Source organism: Branchiostoma belcheri, unplaced genomic scaffold (genome assembly GCF_001625305.1).
Source record: "Branchiostoma belcheri isolate BF01 breed outbred unplaced genomic scaffold, Haploidv18h27 scaffold66, whole genome shotgun sequence".
Lineage (NCBI taxonomy): Eukaryota > Metazoa > Chordata > Leptocardii > Amphioxiformes > Branchiostomatidae > Branchiostoma > Branchiostoma belcheri.
The window spans coordinates 908316-924389 of record NW_017804309.1 but is presented as its reverse complement, the minus strand read 5'-3'; the positions used below and the strand labels follow the sequence as shown (position 1 = coordinate 924389).

Sequence of the window (16074 nt, the reverse complement as noted above, 5' to 3'; positions counted from 1 at the left end):
ATACTCAGATACCACCATCTTCACTAGGTGTGAAACAGAAAATGTCTGTAAGTAGAACAGTATAGATGTTGCCATTGAGAACTGAAGCTGTCACCTAAACACACACAGTCAAACAAAATGACAGGAACCACTGGTATACACCTTTTCTTACAAAGTTTATTCCTCTTTTATATAATCTGATGCACAAAAGGCACAGAATATCAGACGAAAGTAGATCCGCATTATGATATAACAAGTTCACCCCAGAACCAACATTGCATCACTCAATCAACAGGATATTGTACCTCTATGTACATGCTGAAAGATGATACCTTAATTTCATTTAATGCAAGACACCAAGAAGCTTCCATTAACTATACTATCTCATCAGTTGAAGAGAGATAAAATACAGCAGCATGAGATATGACAGATTGTAAACTTGTAAACAAGTACAAATACAATCATCTTGTCTGCTCACTCTAGAGAATCAATGTCACAGACATAATTCTGATTAGTACATCTCCATGGGTGTGTTCTGAATAAATCTTGGAACTGATAGTGGAAAGAAAATTCCAACTATCAGTTACACTATTTCACCAACTCTATCCCACTTGTACTACTATTTAGAGCACATACTATATAACATTCTGAAAGTATCTGTTTTTATAGATTTTATTAAGTTGCCTCTGCCCCTGGGTAAACATGAAATTAGCGGGCAGGCAACAAGTTGACATCACAACACAGTTCTTTTTCTGAGTACATGTACCTTCAAGTTAATAATAACTCTTCTGTTTGGCACTTCAGAGGTGGTAGACAAAACTACTAGTAGAAAGTGATGTTGGTCCAAGAAAGGCCAGCTGTACTGGCATTACACTACACAACTTATGGCAGTTTAAGCAGTTGCAGCAAACAAAGGATGGTGTAACTTGAGCCAAAAACATAGAAGTGCATGGCAAAAACTATGAGGTTGTTATAAGTCCCTGCATTTTGCAATCACACGTGGAATGTATACTTTACATGAGGAAATGCCTCATGAAAGTTCTACATTAGAAAAAAGTCAATACCCAAGGTAAGAAGAAGTTATTACACAAAAAAGACCCCAATATCTGCTCATGAAGTACCTATTGGTGGGTATTAAATGCAGGCATGATTGGATTAGACTGCTTTGATTGAAGAATACACAGATAATTTTCATCTTAGCTGCACAGTTCTTTTTTAGCTGGTCGTGTGTACTTAGCATCCGAACATCTCTTGTGAAGCGTATGTCATGTACAGGAAGCCATCCTCATCCTTCTCATCCTTGTAGATCTCCGCTAGTGTTGTGGACATGCTGGCCAGACTCTTATTGTTCACGATAAGGTAGAATGCCTGGGACGCACTCAGAGACATTCGGTTCCTGGAACACAGGCAGAACAAAATGATTAGGCGCAAGTATTTCATATCATCATCATTATTTTCAATCATCATCATCATTTTTCAATCAACATTACAGACATTTATACATACAATGATGTACACATACCTCAATGGCATTGTTTTTATAATTTGAAAGTTTCAGTTAATTACACCTTCACCTTGTCCCACAGTTCATTGCACACACATACAAACAGACATGTCAATCATTACAGCCCCAGTGTCTGGTTATATAGGTGGGTAGCCTGAATGTGATAAAGTCCAGCCAGGGAGTTGGATATGGTGTCATAGCTGTTGATCTAGATGTAGGTACAAGGTCGTGTAGGGGAGGCTGTCTTGCACAATTTGTTTGAAAAGTTTGAGAGAGTTTTACTTACAAATTGCAAACTAGTATCTTTTCAAAGGACATAAATCTGTTATGGTGTAAAAAGCAACCTCAGCCAAATCTTCAGAAACTTCAAATCAGTTTGGCTGGCTGTGCTTACCCTTGATACATTCAAGAAGATAAAGCACTGAAAACACTTCAAGCTGGTATTGAACATTTGCTTTATGTGAGGCTATACCAGCTGTTGAGAAAACCTCTGCAGGTTACACTGCACCTGTTCTACCTCCTTCCACACCAAAGTAGGTCAACCTTTACCTGAGTGCCAGTCACATGATACTCACCAATTTATCAACAATGGGGAATTTTCACACATATATGCATAACATGAAGTGAACTAACACTTAAATCTAGTGCATGTGTATGATATAATTCATTTCATGCAGCATTAAAAAATGAAACCTGTGGGAATTTGTCATTGCCTAACTATAGTCTATTGAGACTTCTTGTTACCAATAATTGTCTGACAACATGCAAGATAACAGGGTCTGTAAAAGCTTTTTACACGCACCACATCTCTTCATTTAGACAGGCTATCATTACTATTACCAAGAGAAGTCTTATTATTTGGTTAATGTTGTCTCCCACTATAACTGGGGTGAATAACATATTGGCTAGCTCATTATGTCAAATGTATGTAATGGAGCCTATTATTCCACAGGAAATATGGAAGTATTTTCTGTGGGATACCTTACTTCACGCATTTGCAGTGTTTTGTACAAACAGGTACACATACTTTTACGTTTACAAAATTTCCAAAACAAATGACGGAGACAATGCTGAACCTTACACTGAACATGAAGCTATAAATATGGAGTAATAAAGCATCCAAGTATCCATCTTTAGTAAAGGGGTATGGAGTGTAGTATAGAGTGAGGCAAATTGATGGTTGCTAAACCTCCTTGCTGTCTAGCGACTCTAGCCCCATAACCAATACAAATTTGGGCTGGAGGTTAACTCATTGATATTGTGTGCTGAAGCCAAACATGCAGAACTGATTAAGAAATTTTGTCATTGACAAAGCAAATCTTAATCCATCTTACTCAGATGATCAGATCTATGTCAAACACAGTGGTTTCCTGAACAAACTTGCCTTTCAGATAATATCTGACAAACGTTTTAAGAACTGCTCTTTATTACATGCTAGAATAACGACCATCTGTGGGTACAACTTGGGCAAATCAAGTCACAGATTGTAGACTAAGATATTTTGGTAGTAAAGCCTTTTGTTTGGGAGCTATGCATACCATAATCTCAGCTTACAATGCCTTATTTTACTTAGTGTATTTTTAAAAAATGGCATCCATTTGAACAGTGGGGAAACCCAAGCTGAAATTCGAGCCACTTGGCAACAGCCCTAGAACTGTTCCGCTTTTAGAACCAATTAGCTGATTAGATATTCAGATTCCCACAGGAATCTGAGAAAGACCTTACTAAGCATAACAACAGCACATCCATTCCACCAGTCTGGTCAGCATTTAGCATAGATAACTTGCAGACAATGCTACTTTTTTTAAAAAGCCTTTCCTCCAGCTTCAACTGATTCTATCTATAGCTACAAAGTTACAATTACTTACATACAGTTTTCCAGTAGTATAGTGATTTTTGACCTGATCTGCCTGTAGGATAGACTATATGTATTTGTATTTTTACTAAACCTCTTGGGGTTAAATCTGCATGACAGTGATTTTTTTCGAGCTTATACGTGTACTTGCAAAAAACGTAAGGTTAAAAATTATGCCTTTTGAACATTCTGTGGTATAGATAGCATTGACTTTTTGAAGGATTCACTTTACAAATTCCAAATCACCATCACACACCCAGCATTTTCAAGGACACATAATAACATTTCATGCCCCTATTGGTCTTCTCAGAAACTGCCATACGTGACAATGCACATGTAGTACATGTACTTTGTAGGGCAGGATTCACTCCTGCCATCTGCAGATGAGAGGATCGCCCTCATGGGGTGACGAGTGACCAGATCTGATAAAAATCTTACACAATCAAACTTCATGGCAGCAGGAACTGCCTTGTACAAACATCCAACAACCACAGGTTGTCTGGCTGGGGGAACATTATTGTGCAATACAGCTGAGCAGCACATGGCCTTCACTAGACTAGTCATGGAATCATTCACCTGTATGTAAGGTACACTCGTGACGACAATTACCATGTAATTATACACCTGGCTGATGAAATTCACAACTTGGTAATTGTTAATCCATGCATAATCTACCACTCAAACTTTTAAATTGGTGGTTAAAATGCTCGTTTAACAATTAACAATTAGCAATTAACAGTTTTCAAATGCTGCTGTGAAGAACTGATTATTAAGATTTGTGACTTTGACAAAGAGTTGGGGGATCCCCTAGTTGAATGTGTATGCAGCGTGACTGTGAGTCAGGTGCGTGCCCACATTATGCATCTCACCTAATGATTGTGACAAATTGGCTCATGGTCAACTCTTGTGGCACCAGGAACTTGGTCTTGTCCAAGATAGGCAGCTCCCTCTCTTTGTGATATCTCTCCACTATCACCTTGAAAAGTAGAAAAGATCATCTTAAGAATTTTTATCACTCTTTTCAAATTCCAAACTAAAGTCTAGTAAAGTCAAGAGGCTAAAAATAGTCAATGTGATGACCATGTGATGCAACACGCACATAAATTTAGACAGTTCAAATTTTGAAGATGTGTATCTTTTTAAACATTACGATGCCGATGGGAAACATTGTACAAGCAAGGTAAACGAACTTATATCACATTTTGCTTTGTATGCAAATTGCGATATAAACAGTCCTGTGCCCTCCTGGGGATTAACAAATCAGCTGTTTTCTAGGAAGGCTCGGAAAACTACCAGGCAAAAATTTGCACAATAATGGCACTAGACACACGTGGCACATTCTACTTACGTCGGGAGAAGGACCCTTGAAAAGGTGCATATTGTTGGTGTTACTTTTGAGCTAGTGGTTTGCAGCAAATTACACTGTATTTCCGTCAGGAAAAAGGTGACAAGTATTTCACAACACCATCTTGAGTTGCAAACAAAAATTGTCAACGCTTGCAAAATCTACTACATCATACTCACGGGGACTTTCGTAGGAAATTTCGCTCTAATACCCTCAACTTCGTCCCTTCTCGTCGCTGTAGAAGGAAAATAAACAGGGGTTAGGGTAGATATAGCGAGAAAATGTCGTGGAAGGACTAACTGCCGCCATGCCCATGGTCCGTCAACACCAAAAAATTATCTATTAAAAAAGACAGCTTTGCCATTTAAATTCCGTAACTCACCAAGGCTCTTTCTCTGCTTGAAGGACTTGAGCGACCTATCCTCAGGCATTTTTGGCACCCTGTTATCTTTAAAAACAGGGGAGAAATGGGGAATTTTGGATGAAAATCCGCAGTTGACTTGGCGAAGCGAAGTTTATCCCAGTCTGTTCTCAACTTGTTTACCGCACGGCTGGACTGGCCCGAACATTACGTCACCAAACTACTAGTATACCCGTACTTGATTGGTCACTTGTAGTCTCGCGAAATCTCGTTTGCGTCTCGTTTGTGTCAGGTCGCGGGAAATATCTTTTGAAATTTGACACTGTGGTAGATGCCAATATATAGGGGGAATAGTAAGTAAACTTGTAAAAAAATGTATCGTAGCAGTAATAAAGCCAATTAAATACAAATATTTCAACCTAATAATAATGTAATCAAGAATGGTTGTGTTATGTAAAAGATTTATTTCATGTGTAACTTAATCATCATTTCACAGAAATATTTTCTCACTTTTAAAGAATGGTTGGACCATAACATTGATCAGCTGTCAAACTGCGAAGTTATCCAGCTGAGAAGCGAGAAACCGAAGCTGACTGCGAGGGAATGTGAGGTGACGGAAGAAGCCAGGAAAACGTCAAAAGAAGAATGATTGCGATCAAGACGTCATGTAAGTCTATGGTAAATCGGGTTTGCTAAAGTACGGTTGCACCCAAGCCAAACCAAACTCTCAGCTCTGTTAGATCCTGCATCCTGTAAAGTCAACAGTTTGGTCCTCGCTTGGCCGAGATTCAAGTCTGTCTCCCGTCACAGAAACAAAGGATCCCGTTCATCACTGTCTCGTCTGTTGAGAGATAACAGCGTGTTGATAGTCTCATATGACAGGAGTTGCCCAGTTTTGAGACCAGCTGTGTCATATCATAACAGATCCTGGCCTAGTATTACACAGCTGCAAAGTTATAGATTACACTAACGGTTAGAATTTTTTTTGCCTGTACCGTTACCTCCTCGCTGACCCAGTTACTGCCCAGATACTGATGATCTAGCACGAATCTTTTTGGTAAGTGCTGTACAAGTGAGGGTCCGCAAAATCTTGTGTATTAGCTATGGACCACGGGTTTGCAAGGCAACAACAGCATAATTTGAGCGGCGTGGCTATTTACACTCCCGGAGTGTATATAAAAGACAAATAGATTTTATATACACTCTGAAATACTAGCCTCCTTGGTAGGCCCAAAACCTGGGTTTTTGTGAGTGTTTGAGGATTCAGGGGCACCAAGTTTAAACCTCGGTGTTCAAGTTTATCTTAGTGGATGATGAAAATCAGAGAACAACACGGAAATCCCCACCGAAGTTCGGTCGAGCAGAGAGCGGACCGCCCCGCCCCGCTTGCGCGGGGCCCGGGACCCTCCGCTCCCGGTGGCGGCAGCGAGACCGGTCGCCCGCCCCTGGCGTCCTCGCTACCTGGTTGATCCTGCCAGTAGTCAAATGCTTGTCTCAAAGATTAAGCCATGCACGTGCAAGTTTAAACTGTCTCAGTGAAACTGCGAATGGCTCATTAAATCAGTTATGGTTCCTTTGATCGTCACATCCTACATGGATAACTGTGGTAATTCTAGAGCTATAATACATGCGGCAGAAGCGCCGACCTCACGGTCTGGCGTGCATTTATCAGACCAAGACCAACCCGGGGTTCGCCCCGGTCCCTTTGGTGACTCTGGATAACCCAGCCGATCGCACGGTCTTAGCACCGGCGACAGATCATTCGAATGCCCTATCAACTTTCCGGGAGTGTATATAAAAGACAAATAGATTTTATATACACTCTCGGAGTGTATATAAAAGACAAATAGATTTTATATACACTCTCGGAGTGTATATAAAAGACAAATAGATTTTATATACACTCTCGGAGTGTATACAGCCACGTTCTAATTTGAGTCTGCGAAGGAGGCTAGCCGATTCCAAGAGAACTCGGCCCCTGGCCATTCGGGACAACTCGGCACCAAGCCCAGGACAAGTCGGCCCCATAATTTCTGAAAAAATCATCAATATTTTGGGCTCCGAGAATTAGTAGCCTCCTGACAATAATCTTAACTTCATTCTATACTAAGACATGTTATTCTTTTTGTGATGACGGACTTGGCTGGACATTCCTTGCAGAGCTAGCATCTCTTTTGTGAGATGTTGGGAGAGCTCCATACTTTATCATAGTTTATGCTGACAGATTGCTGGAAAGGTACCAGTGTAGCTGACATCAGCAACACTGCATAATAGCTCAAACAAGTGTGTGGCACAATTTGTCTCATTCAGTGTCAGGTACATAGAAGTGTACTGATCTCCAATGAAGGTGGCGGGCTGGTGGCAAAGTTGTAACCAACTGGCAATACAGTATCCAATAGGCAAGACTCTATCCAATTACTTCTAACAGACACTACTGCCAAAGTCAATTTGATAGTGTTTTGCCTATTTGATACTCTCTTGCCAGTAGGTTTTGACTTTTTGAACCTCCAATGGAGGTTAATGTACCACCCCTCCGCGCTGGCCGTGCTGTTCACATGTCATCACAGACACCTCTAACAGTTCTCTGTGTTTGCAGGTCGGTGAGAGGCTAGCTGGCCTCTGTCCCACGTCTTCATTTGCATGACTCCATGATGGTGCTGGCTGCACTTCTTCTCCTGTGCCTCCTCCCGCTGGTCTCCACTCTTCAGGACTGTAAGTACACCACTTTGCCAATCAACTATTGAAGTGTCAAAGTGTTATGGATTGTTAACCTGGATGTCAGGCAGTTTCAATGGCACAGACCATCTCCTCCAGGGCCAACATGCCCACCCCAGGGCCAAGGAGATTTTATCACAGCCACAAATTATGGGTGGAGGCTCTGTTAAACCTGGGGTGGCTGTGGCAGAGTTTCCTTGGGGGCATGTTTGGCCAGCTGATGCTGATCAGGAGCTAGTTTGTGTAGGCCCTGGAAACAGTCTGGCATCCAGGCTACTGGACAGTTTAGTTCTTCTTCTTTTTAGTTGATTGGTGGCCAACATCAACGTTCTGATGGCTTTGCCGCACTTGGTTGGTTGTTGAATTCAGAGGTCACAGTAGCATGTTGATGTTTTTCAAAGGTAATGTGTCGGAAAGTGGCAGCTACTGCATGCTATCCAGCTGGACGTTGTACTTTCTCTAGGGTAGTATGTTCTTGTTGCTGTGTGGATCCCACACTGTGCTAGCATACTCTAGTGAGGATCTCACCAATGCCCTATGAGCTGCCTCTTTGAAGGATTTGCTATTGATCTTGATATTTCGTCAAACAAATCCAAGGGATCTGTTTGCTCTATTTGAGATGTGCAGGCTCCATTTCAGGTCCTTAGTGAGGGTGACTCCCAGGTATTTCACATTTGGTTCTTTCTGAAGTTTGTGACCGTGGAGCTCATAGGCCCGTTCTAAAATAAGGTTTTCTTCCTCCGGGTCATGTGAACTATTGAGCATTTCTGAGGGTGAAAGCTCATTTTCCATTGCCCCTTCCATTCTGCAAGCTTGTCCAGGTCCTTCTGTAGGCGGACCTGGTCATGTGTAGTCTTGATGGTGTCGTGACATGCTGTATCATCAGCAAACAGCCTTGATACTGAAGACAGTCCTACTGGTAGGTCTTTAATAAACAGTAGAAACAAGGAGGGACCTAGAACTGATCCCTGCGGGACTCCTGATTCTACTGAGACATACTCTGACCTTGAGCCATTTACAACTACAGCCTGCTTTCTGTCAGACAAGAACTCACTGATCCATGTATTGACTTTACCGTCAATGCCATAATGCTTCAGCTTATGTACCAGCAAGCTAGTTTTGCATTTGGTGTGGAATGTGTCTTGCCCTTGGGGTCATTGTTAGGCCAATGATTTTGAAGCTAAATGTTTTTGATGTGGGTCACATGGGTAAGAGTTCTCAGACTTGTTAGACATGATGCAAACAGTGTGATATTTTGGCACAGGGCAGGTCTCTTTTTAACATCAATAGTCACCACTAAGGATCTAACAAGATGTTTTGTACTCGACCAAATGGAGCATCTTTTGCAGGAGAGAAATTTTGCAGGAGGGAAAACTGTCAGATGTTTGTTTGGTTAGAGTTGAAAAGATGAGAAATTCAAACAAACAGTTATGTGGTGGGTAACCAGACACTTCTGTTTGCCAACCAGGAAGCAGTAGTCCAGGTTTCCAGCACACAGTCTGAAGCCTTCTTGGCACCCAGATTGATATTTAGCCCTTTTCTGGTTTATTGCACAATGAAAATGTTAGACCTTCCAACTCTGAAATTTGATGCCAGATCAGTTGTCAGGCATCTGCATATCTTTAAAAGACCTTGAGTGTCTATGACCTTGACAGCCTGTTGATAATGACTGAGACACCAATGTCATTGAGTTATAGTTCTGTTGTGCATTGTACATTGTGCACCTCCGTTGAACTGCCAGGTGTCAGGAAGTGTTCTTGAGGATTCAGAGGTCAAATGGTAACATAGATGCAATTTCTATAATTACAAAAGTCATTTGGTTCACTTTAATACTACTGGATATCGTAGACATATTTTGAATGTGTTTTTGTTAATTTTACATAATATGTACAATCTTCTAGTAGTCTACTTTCCTCATAATTTATTGGCTGTTATATTATTCATTGTTGGCTTGTTAACTAGTTGACATTCCTTGTTCGAACAGACATGTCAACCTTTTCACATGTACATCAGAAATGATACTCAGATTTTTGCAGAGATAAGGCAGTTATGGAAATTACGGTATGCAGAAAGTCCTAGAAAATCACAGCTGCAAATTTTGACATCACTTGCACTTTTTGTCCACCTTCAGTTCAGATATATCTGTTTTAACTTACCTATTTTTTTTTCAATTTTAGAAGGAATGTCTGTTTTCAAGATCCAATGACATTGTGGATTCGTCATGCTCCTAAACTAACATTTTTTCCCATTCTGTCAGTTAAAATAAACCTTTGTTTTTCTCAATAACATGTGCAAAGCTAGAAACACACTGCCCCTGATCAGTGCCATGTGTGACTGTTTGTCTTCTGAGCTACTGTATAGCATAGTGTACTCTCTGACTCAAAGCAGAGTTTGAAGGGAGATGTTTTTTGATATTCACGTTTCAATCTGTGGAAATTAGCCATAAGAAAAGTCGGGTAGTAACCAGAAGAAGGTACTAGTACTAGTAGTTCTGTAGCAATCTCTCCCATCAACCTCTGCCTGTGGCCGTTACTGGGTTGTCTTGATGGTTACAATATTTTAGCAGACTAGTCTTTACACCATGAACATTACAATGAATCAGTCTTGAAAACTATATGTACAAATGTACTTAAAAATGCTTTTTTACCTTCTTTGTTCTCATACATTATAATTATTCACCCCTAGCTTCCCAGTGTGCAGCTGTAGTGGACGTGTTTGACCCAGCCCCCTGCCTCGCCCCCTGCTCCAATGACAGGGAGTGTCCGCCTGACCAGGTGTGCTGTAAGGTGTCGCCCAGTAGTGACTGTGACCATGAGTGCCAGGTGCCAACAGAGACAGGTGAGTGTCCACCTGCACAGTGTTTCCCAGCAGTGGTTTGTATTTGTATTTATCGTTGTTGCCAAATATTTGAATAGTGGATATAGTCTCAGGGGCACTCAGAGATCTCAGGTAATTTGATGGGTTCCTAATACTATACTTATAGTGATCAAGCTTATGTGGTAAGGACTTTTCTTTGACCTTATTTTTTCTGTCTGATGATACAAACATGTGCTCCTGTCTGTTAAATATCGAAACTCGCATTTGCATTTTCGATGGAGATTCAGAAAACATACCTAGCAGAGTGAAAGAAATAAAGAATTGTTGTTTTTTCAGTGGAGTGTATTGATCCAGTAGCAGGTGTGTTAGCTCCAGGAGAGCAGATTGAGAATGGAGATGGGAACTGTTGGTAAGTGAAAGGACAACTCTCCTTTGTCAAAGGCTAATCATAAAAGCCATGCCATATAACCTCTGTGAACATTTATTTGCTGTGTGTTATATACACAGGTATGCCACTTGACTTTTGTTAATGAGGGAATCTCTAGTGTAATAAATAAATCAAAAATGAAATTTTACTTCATTTTTTAAAGTATTTTGTATGTTTATTTTGTTTCTATCTACTACAGTACCTGCCAGCACTCTGGTGAAGTAACCTGTACCAATGGGCCATGTAACACAGGCGAGTCTAACTCTAGTCCTTGCATTTTTTGATGTTTTGAATCTAGCAAAAAGCAGTTTGTTGTTTTGAATCTAGCAAAAAGCAACAGAAAACTGGATCAATAATAAAACACCAACATCTCCATCCTCTTCTGTAGACAGCAGCACATTTACCAAGCCTGGGTTCTGTCCGGATGCGGTGGGTTCTCAGCTGTGTGGGGAGTCCATGTGTACGACTGACTCTGACTGTGCAGGGAGCGACAAGTGTTGTCCTGCCATTGATGCCTGCCAGTACTCCATGACATGTGCAGCAGCGATAGGGGCCTCTACAGGTCTGTCTGTCACACCTGTTATATATAGCAACCGCTCTAGGGATTTCAAGAAAAATGGTCACTGTAGACAGGGGGTGTCTGTAGACTGGAGTCTTAATGCTTGGGTCGGTGGACATTATGAACAAAACGAAATTTCTTTTGTTGTTGTCTTTCAGGTTGCATTGCCAACAGGTCCCCGTATGCAGAGGGAGAAGTGGTCAGGGTAGTGGACAGGTGTAACAACTGGTGAGCTAAGCTCAATATTTTTTAACTTCTTCAAGTGCAGGACCTGCCTACTGTATTGTCAACAAGTTTTAGTCATCTAAAAATTTCTCATCTTTCATGCCAATTAGAATAAAGTCACAAAACAGAAATAAGCATTTTTTTCCTTCTTCCTGAAACATCATTCTGTGTTTACTTTCCCAGCACTTGTCTGAGAGGAGAGGTTGTGTGCACCGATGACCCCTGCCCGTCAGGTGCTGCACAACAGGAGGAACCAACAGTCAGTTCCCAAGCTGTGGTGGTACGGTCCACAGACTTGTTGTGCTTAGGTGCTCTTCTGTTGTTTTATCTTTATTGACATGTTAACTCTGCTTTACTCTGAAACACTTGTTGTGATAGCTATAGCTGTAAAGAGGTTTTACAGTCAGCCAAGTTCTTGCTATAAGAGGCCTTGATGGAGTTGAATTTTTTTGTGTTTAAAGGCTTCTTTGTAATGTATTTTAAAAAAGGCTGGACCATGACTTGCATTGATATTTTTTGCATATGTTAATGTCATTTCATCTTAATTGGTAGATAAGAAGGCCTTTCTTTGCAACCCCTTTACTTTTTATCTAACAGAGTAGATTTCTTACACAACAAGATGGTATTTCTTAGCTTGTGGAATCATGACTGTACCATTAACAGTATTTGGTGTCATGGAGCCACCCATGGCCATAGGTTGTGTTTTATCCAAATGCCAGACAATGCTATAGAAAGTGTAAACGTTGCCATATTTTTAGGCTGTAAGCTTTTTATTACAATGTTGGTTTCTTGATAAGATGTTTTAAGATATTTTGAGGCCTTTTGGTAATACATTTGTACTAGTATGTAGTTTCTTACTGATATCAGTGTCTTTTCAGATAAAAACTCTAGTTTCAGCAACAGTGAAGTTCTTACATAAATGGAGAGTGACAGAATATTTTGACACATAGCTTGAAGTGATCCTGCAAATATGATTAGTATGTGACATATTATGTCAAAGTCGCTTGGTGTACTACTACTCGCTTTTTACAGATACTATCCCAGCGTTGCCTCACATAGTAACTAAATATACCATTATTATATTGTACTTACTGATGTTAGCAGCAGTGCCTAAAATTGTTTTCAGTATTTTGTGATCAGTATCAAGACTTGACCATATTATTTATATGTTTCCTCCAGGATATACCTGACTGTGCCAAACATTTGAAGCCATAATTTTACGTTCTTTACACATAGATTTTATGAAGACATTAATGCTTTGAAAACCCCATGCAATGGGCAGTAATAATGACAAATAATAAATTTGTAGTTATACAAGTGGTTTGTGTCTGGTCTATGTTAGGTCACCCAAAGTACTTTAGGACAGGGGCTATACATGACTTTGTAGAACAGTGAACCAGTTAATGCAGTTCTTTTCACCTACTGATGTTTCAGTGGACCATCCTTTTACCAGTCTGCAACTGTTTTCTTCACAATTTGGAATGTTTATTGTTATTATTTGATTCATAATGAATTACCACTTAACATTGCAAAGCTACTTAGTAAATAACCTAATGCTTTTTTCATGTACATGACTGTTTCTCCTTAAATGTAAAATGGAGACATGGTGTGTTGTCTTTGTGTCCACAGGAGGGAACTGTCTCAAGCTCATCTATTTCTATGTATAAAATAAAGTTACAATTCTTGCTTATTAGTTGAGAGCCCAACATGTTCTACAAGTTCCCCCTTCAAATTCACCTCATTTCAGCATACCCATCTCATGTCAAATGCATGTCATATCAGCATACCCATACTCGGCTGCAGAACTTTCCCTGGTAAAGTCTTGACCTTCTTCCTTTTCCCAACAAAAGGAACTCTGCGGCAGAGTCTGCTCAGCTCTGCTCCGAGGAGCACTCCGGGCTTGGTCTTCTTTTTCCCCACCTGCCTCCCTCCGCGGATGTTAACCACAATGTCCTTCCTCCTCTGGGAAGCCCTGGAGAGGCTGAAAATGTCCGACATGGAGGGAGCTCGCCGCGCTCTCTTAGACTTGGGTGACTCCTTGGAGCTCTGCCTCCGTTTGGAGGTGCGTCTGCCTGTGGTGTGGGTGGACTCGCTGGTGGACGGCATGCTGGACAAGTCTATGGGCTGACCATTCCCAGCAAAGGCAGCATCGGGGGTAAGTCCGCCCTCTCCACCTGGACAGTCGGGAAAGCGGACGACCCCGCCTCTACAATAGGCTCTGCATCCTGGTCAGACTCCTCCTCTTTGGCAGGGACGAAGGGAGCGCCGTTTCCCACTCTCACCGCCAGGCTGTCTCCGAAGAAGCTGTACAGGTCAGAGTAAATCTGGGTGATGGGGACAGGGCCCTTGTCCCTCCGGTGGCTGTTGGAGCCTGCAGTACTGTTGGATTCCAGCAGGTGGCCAAACGTCCCGATGGTGAAGTCACTGGCATCGGGGTGGTGGGGACTCTGGTTGGGGGAGCTCTCGTGGCTGGACTCGGCGTGGGGGTCTGAGCCATTCTGCTGGTATGTCTTTAACAGTAACTCTGCTGCAGACTGGGGTGGGAGGGAAAATGAACATATTTTACATACAGGACATGCTATTATTCTATTACATCAAGGTGACATTCATACAACATGAAAACAAGAATGTCGTGGTTGTGGTTGTTATGGGACTTTATTTTGGAAAATCCATTAGTGTGTGCCCAAGTTATGAAAGCAGTTTACTTTCTCAACCTGTGATAAACTGATTTATGTACAGCTCTGAGTTTGCAGAATTTAAACAGGAACTACAGTATTTTGAGTGAAATCCCTACCAGAATGGCCCCCTGCACTCTATGTGCATCAGCTTTGGCCTGTGCATTAGATATGGTCCTGTCCTCCATCCAGCTCTGCAGGAAGGGCCAGTAGGTACCCAACTGGGGGTAAAGCACATCCTCAACAGCCTGGGGAAAGGTAAAACAGAGTCATTAACATCCAACTCTGTAGGTATAAACCCAGGTTAGACATCCAGGTAATACGATACGCCAAAAAGCAGTTACTCAAGCAACTGGATATGATTTTGGAAATGTCAGACGTTTCAGCTAGCATCCACTAGCTTTCGTCAGTGACTGAGAGACCAGACGGGAAATGCAGGTTTATAAGCACTAACTATTAATTGATATGCAAATAAAGTGAAGTCAGACAAGTCAAGACAAGAATGCAAATTAGTCAGAAAGTTCCTGTTATACAGAACAGGAGCTTTAAGTGTTTCTGTCCTCAGGGCTGAGAGTGCCAAATCCCAAGTGCCGGAGAGATGGACCCGTAGCCCCCTTCCCTGTAAGTGTTGAGGGTGGGGTTGTACATTCTTTTCGACTTCCAAAAAAATTGTCCTCACTTTATTTGCATATCAATAAATAGTGCTTATAAACCTGCATTTCCCGTCTGGTCTCTCAGTCATTGACGAAAGCTAGTGGATACTACATATAGCTGAAACATCTGACGTTTCCAAAATCATATCCAGTTGCTTGAGTAACTGCTTTTTGCCGTGTAAGCCCAATTACTAGTATGATGAAAGTGCTCCCCAGTGTGGCTTCAGTTAAAAGCAAATGGCAACCTAATATCTGCATGTCTGTATACTAGACTAGTAGTATATCCTATTAATTTTGACTATACACATGACTGTAGATGTTACCTTGCTCCCCAGTGCTGTGAGTCCTACCACAGCTCCATAGTGAGAGCACAAAGGTCTGGCTGGGTCCACCAACACTTTCTGTAGGGCAAGCAGCAGCTGTTTCTGTAATCCCTCCACACTCATGCAGCCAGACCTCAGGGAAGGAACAGCACAATGTTAGGCTAAGTAGCATCAGAGACTAAAAATCACATTCATGACATCAGAGACAGGCCCCAAGAAGCTTGATGGCCAAGACATCTAAGTTTGGGAATTAGGAACATCCTAATCTTGTTGATTTATGCATACAATGTATTTGCTAGCATGGACCAATTATGGTCAGGCTGAGCTGTCAGTCACCATGGTCATGGATGGTGCTCGAGGATGTGGTTTCCATAGCAGTAAGGCCAAGGAAAAAAAATGTTGTGTTTCCTGTTTCAGTCCAGAAAAAATTAGGGTCGGAAGGTAGGGATTATCTTATTTTATTTTTATTTTTTATTTTTTTAGACTTTGCTGATTGCTGTGTTTATATAAGCAGAACATGATGAAAAATCGATTGTGCAATATTATATTTCATCACTCAGGTACTCAGGTGTCAGATCATGGAGCTTTAAACGGTCGATCAGCTGGAAGAACTTAACAGATGTCCCTAGCCCTTGC

General features: G+C 41.4%; 3 protein-coding genes across 5 annotated transcripts in view; 1 reads left to right on the top strand and 2 right to left on the bottom strand.

Moving 5' to 3' along the window:
- Nucleotides 1–882: 882 nt before the first annotated feature.
- Nucleotides 883–5279, bottom strand: LOC109483719 (microtubule-associated proteins 1A/1B light chain 3C-like). Its single transcript, XM_019786768.1, has 4 exons — nt 5066–5279; nt 4863–4918; nt 4208–4314; nt 883–1375 (listed from the first exon to the last, which is right to left on the bottom strand). Exons 1-4 carry the CDS (start codon nt 5112–5114, stop codon nt 1213–1215), a joined length of 375 nt encoding a protein of 124 aa, XP_019642327.1. The 5' UTR covers nt 5115–5279; the 3' UTR covers nt 883–1212.
- A 306-nt stretch (nt 5280–5585) lies between these two features.
- LOC109483711 (keratin-associated protein 10-4-like) lies at nt 5586–12275 on the top strand. Of its 3 annotated transcripts, none has more exons than XM_019786754.1 (8): nt 5587–5711; nt 7641–7756; nt 10445–10597; nt 10913–10985; nt 11203–11255; nt 11392–11565; nt 11721–11790; nt 11971–12275. In XM_019786754.1, exons 2-8 carry the CDS (start codon nt 7693–7695, stop codon nt 12122–12124), a joined length of 741 nt encoding a protein of 246 aa, XP_019642313.1. In that variant the 5' UTR covers nt 5587–5711; nt 7641–7692; the 3' UTR covers nt 12125–12275. The 3 variants fall into 3 exon arrangements, with proteins under 3 accessions (XP_019642315.1, XP_019642313.1, XP_019642314.1); XM_019786755.1 differs by lacking the exon at nt 5587–5711 and adding an exon at nt 5987–6101; XM_019786756.1 differs by lacking the exon at nt 11971–12275 and having other exon boundaries at nt 5586–5711; nt 11721–11794.
- Nucleotides 12276–12954: 679 nt separating this feature from the next.
- Nucleotides 12955–16074, bottom strand: part of LOC109483722 (TAF6-like RNA polymerase II p300/CBP-associated factor-associated factor 65 kDa subunit 6L) — a 7316-nt gene continuing 4196 nt past the window's right edge. The window contains exons 10-11 of the mRNA XM_019786774.1: nt 14582–14710; nt 12955–14321 (exon numbers count right to left, since the gene is read on the bottom strand). Coding sequence (XP_019642333.1) covers nt 13905–14321; nt 14582–14710 — 546 coding nt within the window. The 3' untranslated portion in view covers nt 12955–13904. The remainder of the gene's footprint in view (nt 14322–14581; nt 14711–16074) is intronic.

What these genes read in the sequence shown, in the direction of transcription:
- LOC109483719 (XM_019786768.1), bottom strand. Translation starts at nt 5,114, where the DNA reads ATGCCTGAGGATAGGTCGCTCAAGTCCTTCAAGCAGAGAAAGAGCCTT. An exon ending in CAAGCAGAGAAAGAGCCTTG is followed by an intron (nt 4,919 to 5,065) that starts GTGAGTTACGGA and finishes TTCCTTCTACAG; the next exon opens with CGACGAGAAGGGACGAAGTT. An exon ending in CAATTTGTCACAATCATTAG is followed by an intron (nt 1,376 to 4,207) that starts GTGAGATGCATA and finishes CCTGTGTTCCAG; the next exon opens with GAACCGAATGTCTCTGAGTG.
- LOC109483711 (XM_019786754.1), top strand. Translation starts at nt 7,693, where the DNA reads ATGATGGTGCTGGCTGCACTTCTTCTCCTGTGCCTCCTCCCGCTGGTC. An exon ending in CCAGGTGCCAACAGAGACAG is followed by an intron (nt 10,598 to 10,912) that starts GTGAGTGTCCAC and finishes TTGTTTTTTCAG; the next exon opens with TGGAGTGTATTGATCCAGTA. An exon ending in GTGGACAGGTGTAACAACTG is followed by an intron (nt 11,791 to 11,970) that starts GTGAGCTAAGCT and finishes TTACTTTCCCAG; the next exon opens with CACTTGTCTGAGAGGAGAGG.